This window comes from Dasypus novemcinctus, chromosome 1 (assembly GCF_030445035.2).
Source record: "Dasypus novemcinctus isolate mDasNov1 chromosome 1, mDasNov1.1.hap2, whole genome shotgun sequence".
In the NCBI taxonomy this organism is placed as follows: domain Eukaryota; kingdom Metazoa; phylum Chordata; class Mammalia; order Cingulata; family Dasypodidae; genus Dasypus; species Dasypus novemcinctus.
This window is the reverse complement of record NC_080673.1, coordinates 135,984,369-136,007,026: the sequence shown is the minus strand read 5'-3', so window position 1 is coordinate 136,007,026 and position 22,658 is coordinate 135,984,369. Positions and strand designations below refer to the sequence as shown.

The 22,658-nt window shown below is 37.0% G+C and overlaps 1 protein-coding gene across 1 annotated transcript; it reads left to right on the top strand.

The window, feature by feature from the left end:
- The first annotated feature begins 15,789 nt into the window (after positions 1-15,789).
- CABS1 (calcium binding protein, spermatid associated 1) lies at positions 15,790-18,362 on the top strand. The gene has a single exon (XM_004477548.3). It carries the CDS (start codon positions 16,228-16,230, stop codon positions 17,443-17,445), a length of 1,218 nt encoding a protein of 405 aa, XP_004477605.2. The 5' UTR covers positions 15,790-16,227; the 3' UTR covers positions 17,446-18,362.
- The last annotated feature ends 4,296 nt before the right edge of the window (positions 18,363-22,658 follow it).

Below are 22,658 nucleotides of genomic sequence, written 5' to 3'. Positions count from 1 at the left end.
GTTCTCATATTAAAATAAGAAAGATCTGGGCGGCAGACTTGGCCCAGTGGTAGGGCGTCCGTCTACCACATGAGAGGTCCGTGGTTCAAACCCCGGGCCTCCTTGACCCATGTGCAGCTGGCCTATGCTCAGTGCTGATGTGCGCAAGGAGTGTCGTGACACGCAGGGGTTTCCCCCGAGTAGGGAGCCCCACGCGCAAGGAGTGCGCCCTGTAAGGAGAGCACCCTGTAAGGAGAGCCGCCCAGCGCGAAAGAAAGTGCAGCCTGCCTAGGAATGGTACCGCACACTCGGAGAGCTGACACAACAACAACAAAAAAAGAAACACAGATTCCCATGCCAATGACCACAACAGAAGCGGACAAAGAAGACACAGCAAATAGACACAGAGAACAGACAACCGGGGTGGGTGGGGGAGAAGGGAGAGAGAGAGAGAGAGAGAGAGAGAGAGAAAGAAATCTTAAAAAAAAAAAAAAAAAGAAAGAAAGAAAGAAAGATCTCAAAACCTAACTTCACACCTGAAGGAATTAGAAAAAAAAGAGTAAACTTAAAATTAATAAAATGGAAAAATGATAAAGGTTAAAGCAGAGATAAATGAAATAGAGAATAGAAGAGTAATTGAGAATCAGTGAAGGTAAAAGTTGGTTCTCTGAAAAGATAAGTATAATTGACAAACTTTTAGCTAGACTTTTTCTTTAGCACAGAAAAAAGAGAGTAGGCAAATAACTGAAATCCATCATGAAAAGGGGGAACCTTACAACTCACAGAAATTAAAAGAATTATAAGAGAATACTGTAAGCAATTGTACATTAACTGATTAGATAATCTAGAGGAAATGGGCAAATACCTAGAAACACACAACTTACCTAAACTGACTCAAGTAGAAATAGAAGATCTCAATAAACTTAAAACAAGTAAAGAAATTGAATTAGGAATCAAAAACCTTCTAACAAAGTAAAGTCCAGGATCAGAATCAAGAAAGTTAAAAGATAACCTACAGAAAACCATCTTTTTGATAAGGGTTTACTATCTAGAATATATAAAGAACTGCTACAATGGAAACCCAGGTGCTGGTTCTCCTGAGGGTTGCAGGTTCTGTGGTCATGGCAGATGGCTCTGGAGTTCAGGACCATGTCAGTTGGCCCTGCTTTGAAGTTTGTGTTCCTGAGTGTGATGGAGTTGAACTCAGATATGACCTTTCTACACATGCCTCTTCTGTTACTTTTACTGGACCTGTGGTTGGCGTTTGGGTTGGTGTATACTCAGAAGAACTGAATCTCTGGACTGTCCATGTGATGGCCAGGCCCTGGGCCTCAGCAGACTCACAGCTCCTACCCTCTGGTTTGTTGGACTTACCCTGGCCAGCTGACAGGGAGGTGAAGGGATAAACCACCACACCAGGGAGCCAAGAATGCCTACAGCAGCAAGCAGGAGAATTGCACCCATCATCCACGTGGAATCTAAGCTCCCTCTTGATGTAGAGGGGTACTGGACATAACCATCCTAGGTTCCACAGGATGGAGGACTAGAGTATGGATTAGAGTGGACTTACTGGTGTTCTGCTGGGGAACTATTGTGATTAGTAAGGGAAGAAATTGTCATAGTGATGTGGGTAGGGTGGCCATGGTGACTGCTGATGGTAGAGAGACAGGAAAAGAAATATGGTGTGGGGGCATTTTCAGGATTTGGAGTTGTCCTGGGTGGTGCTGCAGGGACAGATGCTGGATGTTGTGTGTCCTGCTGTGGCCCCCTGGGTGGACTGGGGGAGAGTATGGACTACAATGTAGACCACTGTCCATGTGGTGCAGCAGTGCTCCAGAATGTATTAGCCAGCTGCAGTGGATGTGCCACAATGATGGAAGAGGTTGTTGATGTGGGAGGGATGGGATGGGTGGGGTGGGGAGTATATGGGGACCTCATTTTTTTAATGTAAGATTTAAAAGAAAATAAAGAAGAAGAAGAAAAAAGAACTGCTACAACTCAGCAACAAAACATAAAAAGAGCAAAGGACTTGAATAAAAATTTCTCCAAATAAAATATAAAAACACCCCATAGTACATGAAAAGATGTGGCACAAATGGTCTGAAGCATCAATAAAAAGCAAGAAAAAGATCTATGCTACCTCCAGATCCAGTGGTACAAACAGTATGGAAAAGAAGAGTCAAGACTTAAAATGGCTATAGGTAAATTAGTGTCTTCAAATTAGGGAGATTTAGACTTTGGGTATTGTACATTCTTGAGAACACTTGAGAACTGAGGAAGGTCTTCAGAAGTTGATGGGAAGTTAGAACTGAGTACAGAACAGAGTATTTGCAGAGAAACATGGAGGAATATATTGTGGGAGATGATAGGAGTATGGACCTTTTTATGGTGGCTGAAATAAACAGTAATAAATTTAATCCTGATGATCTCAAGACAGATAATGGTGTTGAGTTTGGGGGTTAAAGAGGGATTGAAGTCCTGGGGCCTTTTATCTATTCTTGCTTATCAAGACTTGCAGGCCTAGAAAGAACCAGTCTTACTCTTGCCCCTAGGCCATGAAGGGGTGAATGTTCAGGAGAAGGGTGGAAATCAGACATTCCCTCTTAACACAAATTAGCTCCGAGAACCCTCATTTCTGAATTGTTTATGCTTTCTCTATACCTAACAAATCCTCCCAAACTCATCTCCAACACTCAAATTATCCAAATTTTAAAGTCAAATATATTTTTAAAACAGTGATTTCTTTCTCTGTTGAAACCACACAATTATAGTCCTTTGATTATGTCACTGATAGGGCAGAGTTTGCCTATCTTGTTCCCTACTATGTCATCCAGTGTCTATAGCTAAAGTTTGTAAGTGCTCAATCAATACTTCAATAAATAAAAGGCAATGAACATAGTTATCATTTACATTCCTTTCCTCCTAAAATACATTGCAGACTTTATTTTCTACTTCTGTTTTACCACTAATGTCTTTAATAAATACTGGTTGAATGGATATACATTCTTATCCATTAAACATATGATAGTGATAAACCTAGACGTTCAATTTAAAAAAATGAACAATTTTTGTGGAAATTTGTTAGGGCCATTGACTTCATTTTTTGTTATGTAAGAATCACAGCTGGACAACAATAATCTATTTCTTAATCTATAACTCCTCCTTCAGTATGATTTTTTAGTACATGAAAATGCACTGCTGTTGGCCTTTATGTGCATCATACAGAACAATTTCCAGAAATAGGGAGTAGAACATAAACTGGGAAGTACACAGAAAAATAAATGAATTATTCACCTCAATGAAGGGAGACAATGGATTACAACTTCTTGGACTCCAAAAAAAAGAATTTCAAAGATGAAAGATGTTTCAACAAACAAAGCTTTGATTTTATTATGCCAGGTTATGAAACCATAAAGCGGAAATTCAGAGCTATTTTAAACCTTATGAAAATGAATTAGTTCCAGCCAGGGATTCTGAGTCTGAGTCTGGCCGCTTACTTGAAACGAAAAGATCTGCAAACATCATCTCTAATTGAATGAGCATTCCAACCCTAAGTATGTATTATCCCCCTGGCTTTCCCACAATTACTTTAATTCCCTTGAAGAACAATAGTTATTGTCACAGGAATGGTATGTTCAAGCTTCTAAAGTGATAACATTATAATTGTTCAACTCATGACAAATTGCTTTTGATCCAAAGGTAATTATCGGGTATATAGATTTCTTGTACATCAATAAAAGAATAATTTAGGACTGTCTTGGACATAATTTGGGGGTTTCAGTATTTGTCCCAATGCATAATAAAAGAACATTAGCTAGAGAAAAGTATTAAGATGAGACAGATGTTAGGGGAAATTGAGGGAGCCTGAAAAAATTCAACTACAAAGCATTTGACCTCATTTGTCTTTCTACACAGCAAGACCCTTCTACCAAAATCGTCACTGTATATGAGAGATGCACACACGTTAAAAAAAAAAAAAGTTGTAGTTAACATTAAGTAAGTGGTTAAGTGTCTTTAAATTGGGAGGAATATCAAGCCAATTAAAATCAGACAGTCTAAAATGAACCATTGTTTTATGCCTTGCCTGAGCAATAGCTGAAAGTCACAGCCATTTAAATTCAGATTTTTATGGAGGTTTTAGAGTATGTAACCAATGAATCACCTCAGCTAGTACCACAATAAGGGTTATGTATGTTGGTTGAGTCCATCTAAATAAACAATTAGCTTTAGAAACACAAGATAACAGTAATATCAGCCAGTGATGAGTTTACTGAAAGAGACAGATGCCTGAAAAAGAACATTACATCTATATAAATCATATAGAAAAGAAAAATATTACTCGGACCATGTTTTTTAAATTTATTCTTCTCCTATATTATATACATTTCTCAGACACTCATCCAAACACAATTCTGTCCTTTAGAAATCCACAGCCTGATAAAATAAATCCCAACGTAAACTAATAAATAGCAATATATGTTAAATGCTATTATAATGAATCAAAATTTTGCTGTGGAAGCAGAGGAAAGAACAATTTTAAAAGACAGTAAAATAGGGGAGAAATGAAACTAGATGCTAGAGAGTTAATTTTTAGAGGATGTTCTAATATTTAAAATATGAACTTTGCCCCTTTGAATTTGAAGATAAGCTAATAGGTTTTCTCTGTGCCTGGAAGAGGCCTGCACAAAAGCCAGCAGACACTTCCTCACCTTTCTTTTGTATTGGGATTAACTTAGAAGCAATCCCTTATATATGAAGTTTTTTCAGTCCCCAGTAGAATTAAAGAAGGAGGCAGAACAAGGAAACTGTGTTTCTTTATTAGATGTAGGCTGTCTCAGTGTGGATTTCATCTTCACCCATTGCTTCTTTGGTCAAGTTAAAGCTTGAAGGCCACTGAAAGGACCAGCTCCTTTCTGAGGTAAATATTTGGGTAAATCGGAATGCTTTTTTCAAACCCCAATTCTCTTTTAAAATCCCTTTTTATCATCTCCTAAGATAGAATTTAAAATCTGACTAAATATAGGTTCAATGAGTTGACTTTTGTCTAAAATAATGTAACCAATGGATAATAATAACATGAAAAGAGGGGCAAATTTGTATGGTGAAGTCCTAATTGGAGCACTGTTGAAAATGTATTTGTTACTTATATTGTTTGTTCTTTGATTCTCTGTAAAATATATGCAGCAGCCTAAATTCTTCCCATTCTCACTGATAGGATAAGATGGTTTTAACAAATGAAGTACTCCATGGCATTTATTGCTATTGCTAACAATGCCCTTGAACACCAGGATATTGTTTTCATCTTATTAATTAAACCAGCATGTTAATTAATGATATTAGAACCCAATGGAAATTTTTCTGACACTTTTAATATTATCATTGTTGACAACTCAAAGGGTTAAAGTAATAGATAAAAATCTTGCACCTTACTTACAGGAAAGAGCAAGACAGGATGAAGAGCCTAATCTTGACTCTGACTCTCTTGAATTTTATGATTTACTTTCCGGTAAGTTTCAGTATTTTGGATAACAGTATTTTTATGGAATTAAAAATTAGATGGAGGGGAAAAAATGGATTCATACAACCAACTCAGGTTTAAGGCTAAAAAGAATATTTTACTAAATAAAACATAATCTTACTTTTAATATTCTACTTTTCTTTATAAATTTGATTCTTTTAAAATTAGTCTTATGCAGAATAAGTTATAATGCATATAGTAGATAATTTGATGGAGCTTCTCTATACTTTTTTTAATCATGTAAGACATTCCTTTTGTAAGTTCACCATGGGACATCTGAATTCAAACAGACAGAGGGTACTTAACCCTGACATATCAGGTGTCTCTTCTCACATTGATATTGTGTATTTCTGAAGTGATTAACTAAACTAATGGATAAAAATGAAAGCAGAGATCATCAGACTATTACTATACTTGATTAATTTAGTACTGTGACTATGATAAAATATAATCTGCAAGGGAAACCTCACAAAAATGTTGTACTTCTTTCCCTTTAGTATAATGGGAGTCAGGAAATATACAATCAGACAAATCAACATTTTTCTGCCAGTTCACCTTTATCCTCATCAGACAGCCACACAGCAAGTCAAATACCATCCATCCAAGGATATGCGGCACCTACAGAAGATGCAAATAGCTACTCTGGGTCTACTGACATAGTAACAAGGCTCTCTGGATTTCTTCCAGAGAGAAACCACTCACAGACTCTTCAAGCTAGCACATATAACTTTCCCCTATTTGGGGATAATGCACCACGTAACTCTTTGGCTAGCCAGACTTCAGCAAGCTTTGACTATGTGGAGGGTCCAGTAGACTTTACTCAAACAGATGCTCCGATAAGTAATGCTTCACCTTCCTCTGATGCTATGCAGGACATGTCTGCTGTCAGAATCGCCATTTCCAGCTTTGCACCCAATTCCAGAATGACCCAGGGAAGGGTGGCTATTTCTGGGGAAAAGAGCATCTCAGTACCTGTATCCATGACCACCCACCAGTTCCAGTCTGAGTCCACGGCTGTTCCCCAATTTCAGATAGACTCCAAAGCAACCCGGAGTCTTGAGCCCTTCTTTCCATCTACAGGCAGCTTTAAACCATTCTTTGCCTCTAATTCTGCTGGTTACACCCAAAATCCTAAGAATGATTTCACTGCCTCTGAAGAAGAGAGTACCATTGCCATATCAAATGCAAAAAGCTTCCTTGGGAGTGATAGCACTACTCGTGAGGAAGAAGCAAGGCCAGACAGTGTATTCTTTACTAACATCATAGCCCTTCCGGCAGAAAGCAATACAAAAAAAAATGACGCCACAGACATTCAAGGTTATGTAACTCTACTTGGTGTTCCTGATCTGGAGGACAGCAGCATGAGTTTAGTTGATAATACTTACCTTGAAAGATATAGCAAAACTGTGAACAATGCTCCTAACCTTCCAAAGAAAGACAATTTTATTGTAATCGATGTCACTGATGTAAAGAATGATGGTAGAGATACAATTAATGCTGGAACACCTAGCATTTCCTCTCCAAAAAACATCAATGACTTTGTCTCTGTTCCTATCCTAAGTACTTATGACAAGACTGGAACCGAAACTATCAAAATTGCCACTGACACTAACAATGCTATGTCTAATATCAATCCTATTACTACTACTAATTATTTTCTTAATGATAGAATGCATAAAGAAAGTAATAATATTAATAGTGTTCCCACTGATACCAAAACTATGATAAATGTAGCTAGAAATACTATGCAGATGGAGGACTTAAACATTTCACCAAAAAATGGAGTTGTCTCTACAAAGCATTATACTAACCCTAACCCTGTAGAACTATTTAGAAATGATGGCACTCTATTCACAGCTGATGACTCTACCTTTATTGAATCTGTTGCCCCTTTTGTTCATCTTCAAGCAACAAATCCTGTGAAGAAAACCTCTTTGGCAGATATTATAATGCCAAAAGTTTTTCATAATAAGGCTACTCCAGGAGCTTTGACATTAGCTAATGCCATAGACTCTCAAGGACATGATGGTACAGTGTTTTATATCCCAAGATATGAATTTAAAAACACTTTCATGAAAGACATAGCATTGAATTATGAGGAAGATCCCCCAAAAGAGGTAGGCATTATGGCAGAAAGAGAAGATGAAATTCAAGAAGAAAATGTCAACCAGTATAATTATATTACATCTATTGCAAGTAAAAATGTTCCTAAAGACAGTAATTCAGCTGCTAAACATTATTCTATTAGCCCTGATGTATATGACTTCACCAGATTCAGAGAAACAACCAAAACCACAGCAGAACAACCTGAATTTGAGACTCCTGCATACCCCCATATGGCTGAAGTCTCAAAATTTCTGCCTGAAAAACTTACTCCAAAGTTTCAAGGAAAAATTATTGTAAGGACCAGTAATAGTGGTGCTGATCCTGGTGTGTTCCTTGATGATGATATTCTTTATCCAGAAATGAAAGAAAATATCCCAAAAGGGTATACTGTTGCCCCTAAAAGAGAATCTATCTTTACAATGGATCCTACCCTGGGCACTAGGTTATTTGGTAAAGAAACTTTCAGCAAAAATTATGCATCCAATACTGATAAACAAATTGATCTAGGAACAAAAAATGACCAAACTATTACAGGTAGCATGACAAATTCTTATGTAGGAAATATTCCTGTGACTTCCTTCACTTCTGTCTCCTCTGAAGACATAAACATGGGAGGTTATCCCCATATATCTAGAACAGACACTCCTCTGTCACTGGGATATACAAATACATTGGTAGATGATTCTTTTATTCTTAGGCCTGAGCCTACTCTGGCCAAGGGAAATAATCTAGATGATATGAATTTGATCATCACTGGACGTGATAAAAGTGGTTCTGAAAATATTTCAAGTAAGTATGCCTTTGAACTCACAGGGGAAGAAAATGTCCCTATTAAAAAAACTACTTCCTTTATTCATAGACCCAATGGATTTATATCTCATATACCTTCCTCTAATGCTGAGGTTTCAAGGAATCTTTTATATAGAATAACTTATCCTGAGGCTGAAACTCAAGAAAAATACCAAGCTATTATTCACAAAGAAGGAACTTCTGACTCTGATACTGTTACCTCTGCTTTCGAAGATTACAACAAAAACATTAATTCTGAGCCTCTGAGAATCAAGACGGACTTCCCAATTGATGCAGGTGAGACACTTTCCTCTGACTTTCTAAAAATATTATCTGGGAGACAGGACACTCTAAGTGCAGATGATGTCATCATTAGCCTTCAAGTTAATGATTTAGGAAATGAAAAACTAAAGCAGTCCTTTGGAGGTAAAACAGAAATTATTATCCCTGAGAAGAGCAGAGCATTGAGCGCTGACCCCACAGATCATGCTGTGATCACTAGCCCCATAAAAAGACAGGACCCCTTCTACAGGAAAGGTATCTCATCCAATGCTTATGATACAACTGCCCCCAAGCTGGAAAACACTATCACATCAGAAAAGTCGAAAGTCAATGGAGATAAAATGGACTTAGCTCAAATGACCCTTTCAGAGGATCACATTAACCCCGTGGCTCAAGAAAATGCCCCCCACACTGATAACTCTTATATGAATCACGTTACTGACAGTTTAATCAACACAGGATCAGTGTCTTCTCTTTATCCCATTAATGCCATCAAAATGCCACCAAATGCCTTCACCATTTCACCTCATGCTCATGCTTTTGCCTCAAAGAAAAGCAATGAAAATGGTGGCTATACTAATCCTGAGGATGATGGTGCCCTGTCCATGAATTTTAAATCTCTATTAATTCATAATCAAAAAAGACCTAGAACTGCAGTTGCTCTTAGTGAAAATGGTGATACTTTCTCTGATACATCAGTGACATTAGAAGGATCAGAACCACTGGGCGAATACACTGCTATCACTGACCAAAACTGGGAAATTACCAAGGTACAAAATCACATTCAGCCCTTCTCTGTGGTGTTCTCAGTTCCTCATGCAGTTCCTGAAGCTGATGTAAATCGCCAAGTAAATCAAGCAGTTATTCCATTTATGGAAGAAATTGCTCCCTCAGAAACTCAGGCTAATACATTCCTCAGTATAGATAAGGGTGTATTTGTAGAGGACAAACCTTCTATTTCTGAAACCAATATTCCAGTGAACTTGAGGGAGGTAACTACAGTAAAAGTTAATCCTTTCATTCTTACACCTGATATTGCTTCTGCTGAATGGAAAACAGCTGGAACTTCAAAAGAGGCATTTTACCCTGATTCCACAATGAGCACAACAAAGCTGACAATACCTGGAACTAAGGGTTCACTTTTTCTTGATAATGAGAATATAGACAGATCTATTACAAACTCCTATAAAAAGTCATATCATCTACCCTTGAAATCAATTTCTTCTCATACTGATTATACTATAATCAATAATTCTGAACTTGACCCAACTCTCATCTTGGGAAAGGGCAACATAAAAATGAGTGATGACTCTCTTACAGCTAATGCTCCCAGCAGCAGCAGCATCCCTGATGGCAAAACAATGGAGCACCTCTTTGTTCCAGAATCAGAAATAACAAAAGGAATGAGAGAGATCAGGATGTTTACAGCTGATTCCATTGATCCTGCTGCAATCAGGACTTCCATAGAAAATAAGGATCAATTCAACAGGAAAAGCATCTCATCTGCTTTTTATAACAATGCTGTACCAGATGGAGCAAAAGCCACCAAATCAGCCAGCTTAGATTCAAATAAAGGTAAAACAAACTTGGCAGATATGGCCCATTCACAGAACAACATCATTTCTTTCAACGTCATTCCTGATGATGATCATCCTTTCATCAGTAAAGATGATAGTGAAGAAGGAAACAGCAGGACCTCAATCTTTTCCACATCTATGAATAAGGCACCCAGCATTATGGCTGATTCCATTGCTCTCCCCGATGAAGGCAGTTATGAAGGTAGTGATTCTATGCTGCCTAGAGAAAGTGTTAAGTCCAGAGGATTCCCATCTCGATCAACATCTGCTATGCTCATCCCTACTGCCATAACTGAAAATCCTGAAACCTCTGACCTAAGGGGATATAACTCCTTATCCAAATCTTCACTAGCTGGATCAGAAATGTTGGCGATAACAACTGAATATGCTGGTGGCATTAATGGAGGTGTTGTTCCAGAGGGGGAGAGCAGAACAATTCAAACTGACATTCAGTCCAATCCCATAGCCTGGAATGCTCCACAAACTGCATTTACTACTTTTACAGAAAGTCCCACAGAGGGTAACATTGAGTCGTTTTTCTCTTTGAATAGAGAGATTCCTGACAATTATAAAACTAAGACTGGTAAAATATATTCTACGCCTCAAAGAGCAATGATGAACACATTTTTCCCCAGAAAAGACCCTCAAAGTAGTATCTATGTGCAAAGAAAAATAGCTAATCTATCTGATCAAGAAAATCCAACTGCTAAATTTGAATTAAGTCACTCTACAGATGCAACAGTGCTCATTCCAACGATGGAGAAAGTCCTTCCCTCAGCAACTGAGCCTAATACTCTCTCCAAGAGTGACAGTAGTGTGGAAGAGAAAGGCTATTTTTCTGAAGCAGGCAATTCTCTCTCCAAAGACGCAAGTACAATGAAAGATGATCCTTTCTCTGTTAAATATGATGTTTCTTTGGCTAGCTCTCAAGCACCTCCGAATTTAAAAGGAATCTTTTCAGGAGATTCCACATTAATTCTTCCAGAAGCATCTAGGCCTAATGACCAAAGCTTTGCATCACTTGATAAAGTCGCTAGCACAGGAGGATTCTTCACAAACACTGCAACTGGATTATATGGCCTACCATGGAAATCAATTCTTCCTCCTTCTGATTTCACAACACCCATGGGTACTCCTAAATATTCTGAAACTGTTCCTGTTACTACTGTGGAAAAAGACACTACAACAAAGATTGATAATAATATTCTACATAAGGAAACAATGACTCCATTTGACTCCATGTTGCCTGTTACTGTTGCCTCTGAAAAAGATGTGCCAAGCACCTTTAACAAGAATATATTTAGGCACAAAAATCTTAGAGAGAGAAAGATGGATAATGGATATGAAACAATTTATTTTACAGAAAACAATTCAGAAAGGGTAGATGACATAACTTCTGCAGACAAACCCACTCCAACATACATGGATCGTATAAATATTATGGTTGATGACAGTGGCTCTGACTATGTCTCAGATGAGGATGCCTTTGAATCAGAGAAGAAAGCAAGCAATTCCTTTATAAAAACGGGTACACTTACATATGCCCCCAAGACATATGTGTCTTTTGTACCATATATTACAGCTGCTGCTTCAGACGATCTATCTAAAACAAAACCCTCGGAGATTAAAACTAAAGAAAATTACCAAACTATTATTCCTAGGCAAGAACACAAGAACTTTGACATTGATGCCATTTCACTCAAAGATTCTACTACCAATGTCAATTCCAAGACTCATAGTCCCACAACTTATTTCCAAATTGATACAAGTGGGAATTTTCCTCCTAGCTCTCCAGAAAAAACATTGGTGGGAAAAAGCACCATAAATGGTGATGATACCATAATTCTTTATGATGGCTCAGACTCTGGAAATAAAATAAATGAGTATTCCTTTGTTCCAGGCACAGAATCCATTGTTGAAAGCAGGACATTCACAACTCATCCTGCTACTAAACCTACTGCCAGAATTACAGATCATGTCTTCAGGAAAAACATATCACCTATCATTTATAACACATATACACCCACAACAGCAGATACCACCAAATCCACTATATCTGAATTTGCTGAAGATGAATCTGGTAGCACTGTGGTGTCTGGATCAAGGTTTAGTGCTTTTCCTTCAGCTCAGCTTTCAGATGATGGCATTTCCAGTGTGGATGCAAGCAACACAGCTCTTACTTCGTTTGTTCTTTTGAAAGAAATGCCTGACATTATGCCAAATGTTCCTGTTATCTCCACTAAAGACAAAAATTATATTGGCCATTCCAGTCCTCCTTCATCAAAGAATATCATGCCACTAAGATTTACACCTATGGGACAACCTGAAGCTCTCATTCTAGCTGCTAATGTTCCTACTAAAGAAACTGTGGCCCCTAGACTTGTAAAAGATACAAGCCTATATCATCTGCCAATGTTGTTATCAGCAGCATCAGAGCCTGCGTCTACATACTTAGCTCACTTCAATGAAGGTGTTGTCCCAGAAGGGCAAAATATTGAAAGTCAAATGGTCTCAAAGACTCAACCTTCGGTTTATACTGTTCTCCAAACTGATTCTTCTGGTTCTTCAGACAAAACCACAGATGTTGCATTTAATATACCCGCTATTACTGCCAGTGAGGACAACATTTATGGTATTGATGTGTCTAGTGGTCTAAATTCAGAACCCAAGAAAAGAACTTCTAAGTTTTCAATTCATTTTCCAGATAAATATAATGTACCAAATTTCTATGACATATGGAGAATAACTAAAGGTTCTGCAGTGAAAGACACAGCTACTGAATTTGAAGTGAATCCTCTTACAGATATAATTATAACAGGTGATGATTCAGATTTGGGTAAAATAAACTCTCAAAGAGATGCTGACCTAAAGTCTTTTCTTGTGAATAAAAATGTCATTCATGATAACTCAAACAGTAAGGATTATGGCAGTGTCCCTATAGCAACTTACTCAAGCTTTCTCATACCCAAAGGTTCTCTCCCAGCTGGATATGTTTCTCAGGAAGCCAACTTCATGGCTGGGAACACAAACTTGCCCATGCAAGGAGTTACCATTACTCCTACTCATGAAAAATCTTCATCATCAGAGACCATTTCCCTGGTAGAAGGGAATTCTCGGTTGGAATTCGATGCAGCTAATCTCAGAGCAACAAATAATGAATTTCAAGCTTTGGGAAGTCCATATGTTACTCATAAATCTATTTTTGAGATAGAAAAAATATTACCTAAGTTTCAAGAAATTTCTATTGTACCACAAAATACCAAGGAGGTTGGAAAAGACATTTTCTTTAAGACTGGCATTCCTCAGTCACAGATAGAAATAATTATTCCAAAAGATATCCCTGTGGAACCTACAGTCACAGAGGCAGAAATGAGGAGTATGACTAATCCTGCTGTAAATGCCATCTCCCTTGGAAACAAAGAAATAACTTCTTCCCTAGAGCATAACATGCTCTCCAATTACAATTTACATCGCACTGCACTCAACCATCAGAACAATGGAAGAAAAGGAGACGAAACAGTAATTATTGATGTGGTCAAACCTCAAAATATTATTGCTCCCCTGACTTACTTCACTATTTCTGATGGTAAAATTTCTTTTTTGAAAGAAGATATTGAACCTGAAACTTTCTCAGCAACTCCATTCCAGCAATGACTATAATCACCTAAATGAAGATTAATAACTCTATTTTCTCTAATAAATCTATAAAATCTGAAGATATGTTGTTTCTGACACAGGAATTCTAGTATTCATAAAAGACACCACTCATCTAACAGCTGATTCTTTTAAAATTGCAAGTGACATTTCTTCTGATGAAACTCAAAGTATTCTCTACACAAGAAAATCTTAATGGTTGACATCACTATGACATCCACATTTTCAAAGTCTGTTTTTGAGGGCTCTTCCAAATCAAGTATCCCTAAAAATCATATATGTGCCAAATGATCTTCCTGGAAATATCTCCCTTTTGTTAGCTGTTTAGATGAGTTTTTTGTTTTGTTTTGTTTTGTTTTGTTTTAAGGCACCAGGGTCAGGGATTGAATCAGAACCTTGTATGTGGGAAGCCGGCGCTCATCCATTGAGCCACATCGGCTCCCTCAGGTTGGTTTTTTTGGTTTGTTTGCTTGTTTTTTGTTTGTTTTTAGGAGGCACCAGGGACTGAACCCGGGACCCCCTCCCCCATGTGGGAAACAGGTGCTCAACCACTTGAGCCACATCCACTCCCCAAAGGATTAAAAACTCAAAATATTATGCTCCTTATTCCAACTCTATTCAATAAAACAGACATCAGGTATTTCAAGATGGATAGCAGTTATCCAGCAGCCCCTCCATCTTTTTCCCCCTTTTAATACTTAAAGAAACTTCCCAAAAAAAACTGACACAAAGTCTTCTGTTGACTATATGATTTATCCCTGAATTAAGCATCATAAACACAATAGATGATGCAAAGAAAAAGTGGAGATTAAAAATCCTCTTGCTAATTTAGCCAACATAGAGAACAAATTTACTCTGTGACTTCTTTTACTTCTCCTGGAGTTGACAGTATTTCTATTTAGAAATAAAGACTTTATGCCTGTTACTAACTCTCGAGACTTTGTTCCATGTTCCTGAGGCTGACAGCATTCTATATATCAATGAAGGCATTGGAGCCTTCAATAATGATATCCCTTGAAGCAAAATTTTTCTGGAGAAGTCGCCCATATATTTAAAATGAAAAATGTCCATTATAAAACCTATTCTAAAATTCTTACAAAAATGGTGATCTCTCTACATCAGAAGACGATCAACTAATAGAAGCTCCGAACTTTGAGGTTGGGTTGATATCTAATGAAAAATAAGCAATTGTTCTTGAAATGAAAATCACTACCTTGGCTGTTCCGCTGCCCTCTTTCAGATTTAGTTGTGACTGGGTCTGAAAATTATATTTACTCCAATGACACTATTTGAAAAAAAGATTGGTTCTTAAACATTTACATTGTACTGCAATCTTCTTTCATCTGTTCAGCTAAACCTTAATGATAGTAACATAATGATGATTCTGATTTAACTAACATCATTATAGAAAAAATTCCCCCTAAAATTGAGAATATAATTCTAAAGGTTAATGCAATTATTTCTCACCCTGATCTTGTTTCTGGGAAAACCGCCCCTTGGGCAGCTACAATGACACTCAACAAAAAAGAAAATTGTGGAACATAACATCAACTCCCTGCCAGAAACTACTTTTGGGGATGAAAAACACTCTCCACAGAAAACTAAGCCACAAAATTGGACTCTTTTTCTGTTATTAAAGTTAATTCAAGAAAAAGTTGAAATTATAATGAAGAAGAAAACTGCAGATATCCTAACAGGTCAGTGATTTTTTTGTTCATTATCACTATAGAAAAAGTGAGAATTCCTTCTCTCAAACTCAAGTCCATGCTCCCAAATTACATTCGATAGCTACATTCACTGCCAAAGATGCCATTTTTTGAGACATTTAAATACCGTGAGTCTCAAGAGAAGATGTTTAAGACCTGCAAAAGATAGTAGTACTTACTTGGAAGATAGGAGACTTGAAAGTGATGCTGATAATCTTATGGTTCCCAGGGTTTTCCCTACTGACCCTAAAATCAAAGTACTTGACAGAATCTGCTCAGTCTGTTTCCACTGACACTAGTTTCATATGGGCAATCATGGACCTTATAGTCAGAAACATAATAAATCCCAAATTCCTTAAAATTGAAATGTGTTTGGCTGTGAATGTTGGTCACATAATCACAGAGGACTCCATTGTATTTTCATCTAATATCAATACTCCTGCCACTGGGAAGTCAACCACAGAAAAGAAACAGCCTCTAAGGAGAGCCAGTGCTATTGCCCGCTGTGGTTGATGCAACAATCACCATGATGACCAATGCTTCAATCACTATAATGAACACTACCCTCCTGCCTGGAGATGCCACTGTGCCCAGGGGAAAGACCTTGTGAGTGTGCATGGTGCCACTTCACTCCATGGCTGAAGATGGTTCTCCTAAAATTTATTCTCATCCACCAAGAGAAAGGAGTAAAATGTCAACTGAAGCAAACAATTTCTTTGGGACTGACAATGCCATTCCTAAATCAGAAAAAACTATTACTTCAGAAGGAGACCACATTTCCTCAGTAAATGACTATATGCTAGAAAGCAATTTTTCAACTACTACAGGAAACAAGTTTACAACTCCAAAGGAAAGACTAAAACCTGAAGAAGATGTTAAGAACCATATTATTAAGACAAAAACTCATCTGGAGAAAGAAATTACCACCCTGACTGGCACTACAAACTCCATTACTGATGACTCTATTACTGAAAATTTCATTCCAATGAAAATTGGTAAAATTTCATCACCAGTTGCTACCATTTCTTTAATAGATTTTTCCATTGACCTAGAAGAAAAAGATATTGGTATCTTGGATACCACTGACCTAGGGAATGAAAATTCCTCAATAACTTCTGAAGTCTCTGACATGCTTAAAGAAAGCACCATCAGTGTTGCTCACACTCCTGCCCTTTCAGCTAAGAAGGGCGCACCTGATGTTAACAATTGTAATTTGTCAGTCAAATCCAGTGTCACTACTGATGAGGTTGTCCAGGTCACTGACACGTTTATTCCTGAGTCTGAAATCTCTGCCTCTACTGAAAAAAACGTCACCGCTGTTCCAGACATAACTGCCCTTGCAGAAGAGAAAATTACTGAAATTGACTTAGTTCTTTCAGAAGATGACCCCAATGCTGTGGCTAAATTAAATGACTCTGATGAGGAAAAGTTCATCACTGTGTTTGAATTCACTGCCTCTGCCAAAAAAGATAAAGATAACCCAGAAGATATTCCCCTAACTGATGAAGAGTCTATTGATGGCATAAATGTTTGGATGGAGAGAGAGATTGCAAATGAAGCAGAGACCCATTCAGTTTTGCTTACTGCTGTTGAATCCAGGTACGACTTCATTGTCCCTGCATCAGTAGCTATAAACCACATGGAAGATTCATCTACTACATCAATGGAAGACTTGTCTGAGAATGATAGAACTGAATCTGAAACCAAGGATGCTGAGCCATCTTCTGAGACTATTCCTGTACTAGATACTCCAAACCCCAGGGAAGAGGACTTTACAACTGAAATGGATGTCTTTGCACTACTAGGGGAAGATCCAAATGGATTCATGATTTGAAAGCAGCGAAATTGTGCAATAGCCCAGTCAACCAGTCTTAACATCTAAGAAAAGAAGTTTGTCCTGTATGCAAAAAATCTAAAAAAAGAGACAAAAAACAAAGCAAGAAAAATAAACATCAACAACAACTTGCAAGAATGTGGACATTTTTAAGGCAAGTATCAGACATAGAAAATGAAGATACTTAGGAATAGAGGTCATGCAGCAGAATATATTTATGAAAGCTTAAAAAAACAGCAGTAACACAGGTTCCCTTAATATCACCAAGTTTAACTGAGTTGTCTAATAATTACTCATTTTAATATAAATCATTCAATCCCAGACTTCATGGGATGAAGCAGTGAAGAAAGCTCACTTCCTGCTACAATGACTTGTGTATGTCATTTTAGTTCATCCTAAATAGCATATTTTAGTGAAAGTTAAGAAGAGAATTATTTTAACAACATATTAATTGTAGTAGTGTTAAAAGCTCTTCTGAGAGCTGATTCTAAACAGATTTATATGTTATTATGCAACCAATGATTCTTTTCTATTAAAAAATATATTTGTAACCCTCATACATACAAGAATTAAGGTTTTCAGTAATTACTGATACCCACATGTAAGATATATAAGAAATGTGACAGGTTCTTAGCTTAGGTTGGATGCAAACTAAGTCAAAATGATATTTTACAAACATGTACATGTGTCAAAAATATTGTGTATAACCATATGAATCAATTTAATTTTCCTTCTTTTAAAATTTTTTCCTGAATTTTTGTCAATTTTTTTCAGGTCTTAATCACTGAATATTCCATTCTTCTTATGCTCTTGGTTAGCAATTCAAGGACTGATACCTTGATTCTTTTCTGACAGACTTTTAAAATGGGTCTGTTTTTACTTTGTTTTCTTCAATAAATCTTTTTGACAGCAACTGATATACTGTGTGTGAGTGAGTTTAATATTCCAGTACAGAATTCTCAAATTAGAAGAGATAGAAGTAAATTGAAAAGCAATGATTTGTTTAAAGAGCAAGGTAGCTCTACGCACTAGGAACAGAATTTATCTATACTCATAATTTGTTATGTAGTTATGTAATTAAATTATGTAAATACATTAAGAAACAGAAACAAAAACAACCAAAACCCTGGATGAGTAGTAAACAAATGGTATCTACGAGTGTCTGATGATTTGAGGACAGGAATTTGCACCATTTTAGACAGTCTATAGACTAGAATAACTATGGTAGAATATTAAAACCCAAAAACACATTTTAACGTAAATATTTAGTTATATGGTAAGTGGACTTCAAAACCACAGGATATATGATAGCTTAAAAATCTAACTCAAACAATTTTGGAAAAAATTAAGTTAGAATGTTACATAAGACATTACTCAATAACGTCTACATTGATTAAAGAGATGACCAAAGAAAAATAACATAAAATCAGAAAGCAAATGCTAACTGGGCAAAATAATTGCATTATACTTGGCAGTGAAAAGATTGCTTTCCTTAATCTACAGAAAGCTCCTATAAAGAAAACATTATAAAAGGCATTAGAAATAAACAGATCACAGAGTACAAATTGCCAATAATCATAGGAAAAATATTCAATGAAATTAGTATTCAGAAAATAAAAAGATCTATTAGATACCAGTTTTGTCCACTTAACAATTGACAATGATCATTTTAAACATTTATTGTTTGCCAGTACAAATTACTCCAACCTTTCTAAACTGCAATTTGACAGTGTATTTAACAAGCATTGAAATTATTTAAATTGTTTGACCTAAATATTTTACAACTAAGAATTTTCGTAAGAGTTAATCAGAGATCATGAAAGTAGCTAAACACTGTTTTGTGTTTGCATTTAGCATAACATTTGATCTTCATGATAACCCTATAAAGAGATACATTACTATACTTATTTTCTGCATATGGAAAATGAGTCAGAAAAGCTATGTGTTGTGCCCAAGCCTCAAAGTTAATATGTAACAAAGAAGATTTCAAACCCAGGCAATCTTTCTCCAGAACCCATGTTCTTAATCACTACTCTACAAAGGCTTTCCCAGATTTAATATAAGATATTGACAAACGCTTACATACAAAGATGTGATATTACATGTTTACTGAAGAGAAACTCTGAAAACAATCTAAATTCTGCTGACATGGAATTGTTTACATTTCTATACACATATGAAGTTATAGCATGCATCTGTTTAAAAAAATTTTCCATAAAATATTTAATAATATAGGGAAATGTTCACACTAAACTCTTAAATGAAGTTTATATAATGGTATATAGATACCTACACACATGGAAATACATATATGCACACACAAACACACATATACAGAGAATGAGAATGTTGCCTAGACAATTAAAAAACATATGTAACACCAATCCAGTGTCCATAGAAGAGGTGGCATTGGATTGGGAAAAGTGGACATAATGGACAAAGGGTATGGGGAAAGGCAGGAAGAGATGAGAGGTGGAGGAGTCTTCGGGACATGGAGCTGCCCTGGATGGTGCTTCAGAGGTAATCACCGGACACTGTAAATCCTCACAGGGCCTACATGATGGAATAGAGGAGAGTATGGGCCATGATGTGAACCAATGTATATGAGGTGCAGAGGTGCCCAAAGATGTACTTACCAAATCCAATGGATGTGTCATGATGATGGGAACGAGTGTTGTTGGGGGGGGGAGAGGGGGGGTGGGGGGGTGGGGTTGAATGGGACCTCACATATATATTTTTAATGTAATATTATTACAAAGTCAATAAAAAATAAAAAAATTAAAAAAAAAAAAAAAACATATGTAACAACATCTTAACAGTGATTATCTCCCAGAATATAAAGTATGCATGGGTATGAATGATTGCCAACATCCTCAGCCAGAAAATTCAGTAGCTGTCCTAGATGCCTCAATCTACCTTATTTCCTATACCCAATAAAAATATTAGCTAATATTTAAGTGTTTCCTATGTGTCAGACACTATATATTTCAATCATAAAATAATGCTTACTTACTATATTCCAAGCACCATAAAGCCTCTTTTGACATGATAGTGAACCAAATGACATAGCCCCTGCCTTCATGAAAATTAATCTACTGGGAAAGACAAATGCTAACCAAATAATCACCCATGAAGATATAACTACATAGAGATTGTGATGGATGTTACAAAGAAAACTAGAAAGATTATAGCTGTAGACTTTATACAAATTTAAGATCAGGGAAGTTGTTGCTGAGAAAGTGAGATTTAAGGTGAATTTTAGATTATTTTCAGAGTTTCTCCTTGCTAGACACATAAAGCTTGGACTCCTTAGTTATTGAGCCAAACAGGGTTGAATACTGTGAATTCGGGAGAAAACATCTCTAAAGCCCTGAGGCCAGAAAAGGCTTACGTTGTTTAAGCACATGAACAGAATGTGTGGCTGGAATATGTCATCAGCTGGACTATAGCTCAAGATGAATCTGAAGAGGTAGACAGGAGACTAATTAAGTGGTGCTTGTTGAACATTCTGATTCTTAAACATTTGGAAATTAAAGGTTTTAATCATTTTATCCTCAAAACCATCTTAGTACTGAGATAGGTGACAAGTTGAAAAGTATCATTTTACAAACTGAAGTCAGAGTTTCTTTCAGGGACTTCACTCTGGGGGAAATGAAGCCCTGAGGCATAATTGAACTGGAAAAATTAAACAATAATAAACAAAAGTGGTAAAATGTTCTACAACAGAAGGTAATAGGAGTATGAGCATTGGGCTGGGCAAACAGAGAGAGAAAAGAGCCCTTTGGCAACTACCTGGAACCCAGAAGGAATAGTGGCCAGTGAGATTCCTGGTGACCAGTAAACATTCTTCCTTTCAAGGAAGAGCTGTCTAATAATCAATTTTAAATTGTGCAACTTCAAAGTAAAGTTCTTCCAGGCTCTGAAACTGGAAGTAGCAAGGTCTTAAATACTCAGTTCTTGAGGAAATAAAGGAATTGGTGAGTCCAAGAAGAAAGACCTGATAGGTGGAACTAAGGAATGGATATGAGACAAATTCTTTATTCCCAAATATATCAAACAGTTAAGACTCTAGAAAGGAAGGGCAGGCATATAAGTGGACTGACATTTGGAGCACACTAATTTTACAAATGTCCACATGAAACCAAGAAAGATAAATGACCTAAGATAACCAAGCTAGTAAGTGTCAGTGTTCAGCTCTGGGGACAAACCTATGTGACTCCAAAGTCCATGGTTAAAGTTACACTGCTGTATTAACCATTGAACAATGAATTGTTTTATCTTGTCATTTCCCTCCCCTTCTCTCCCCTTCCCCACCACCCCCTTTTTAAGCCTGTTTGTAGTCTTATAATTACCTCTGGTTCTACATCTCAGTTATAATGCCCTGCACACAAGTCTTTAAAAGTCCCTTCATAGAAAAGCCCAAACTCCTTAGTAAGGTACATGAACCCCTCTAGTTTTCTCCTCTGCCTACATCCCACTTGCATTTCTCCTGACTTCTGTTCACACACTGTGTCTATATGAAGTACTAAATGTAAACTCCCTGAGAACAAGGACACTACAAACAGGGTTACAATGACAAATGCCACACATTGGTTGACTTAACAGTAAGAACTTATTGGCTCAAGTTTTGGAAGCCAGAAGTTCAAAATCAAGGTCTCAATAGGCCATGCTTTCTCCTGGGTGTCTGGTTCTAGTGCTGGCTTGCCGCAGTCCTGGGGGTTCCTCGGCTTGCATGCCTGCCTCCATCACATGGCCATCTGTTTCATTCTCGGGCCTCTTCCATGGCTTTCTCTCGCTGATGGCATACACACTTCCTCTGCCTCATAAGGACTCTAGTCACAGAGATTAAAGCCAGTGTGGCCTCATCTAAATAAGATCTTCAAAAATCCTCTTCACAAATGAGTCGACATCTTAATAATTTCTTCAAAGGTCCTATTTACAAATGGGTACACACCCACAGGAACATGGATTAAGATTTAAACATGTCTTTTGTGGGATGAATCCATCCCCAAAACTCCCTGAGAATGGGGACCCCACAGCTATTGAGCTAAACCTTAACTAATGCATAGTTGGTGCTCAATGTTTATAATAACTGAAGAATTAAGCTGGCTACTGGAGCCATCTTTAGATCACAAGGAAACAGGTTGTCTGAGAACGGAGTCAACACTCAGAAAATTAGAGCCAAGAAATGGAAAAAAGAACATATCATAAAT

Bases quoted from the DNA above. Each gene is read 5' to 3' on its own strand.
- CABS1 (XM_004477548.3), top strand. From the start codon at position 16,228: ATGGTGCCACTTCACTCCATGGCTGAAGATGGTTCTCCTAAAATTTAT.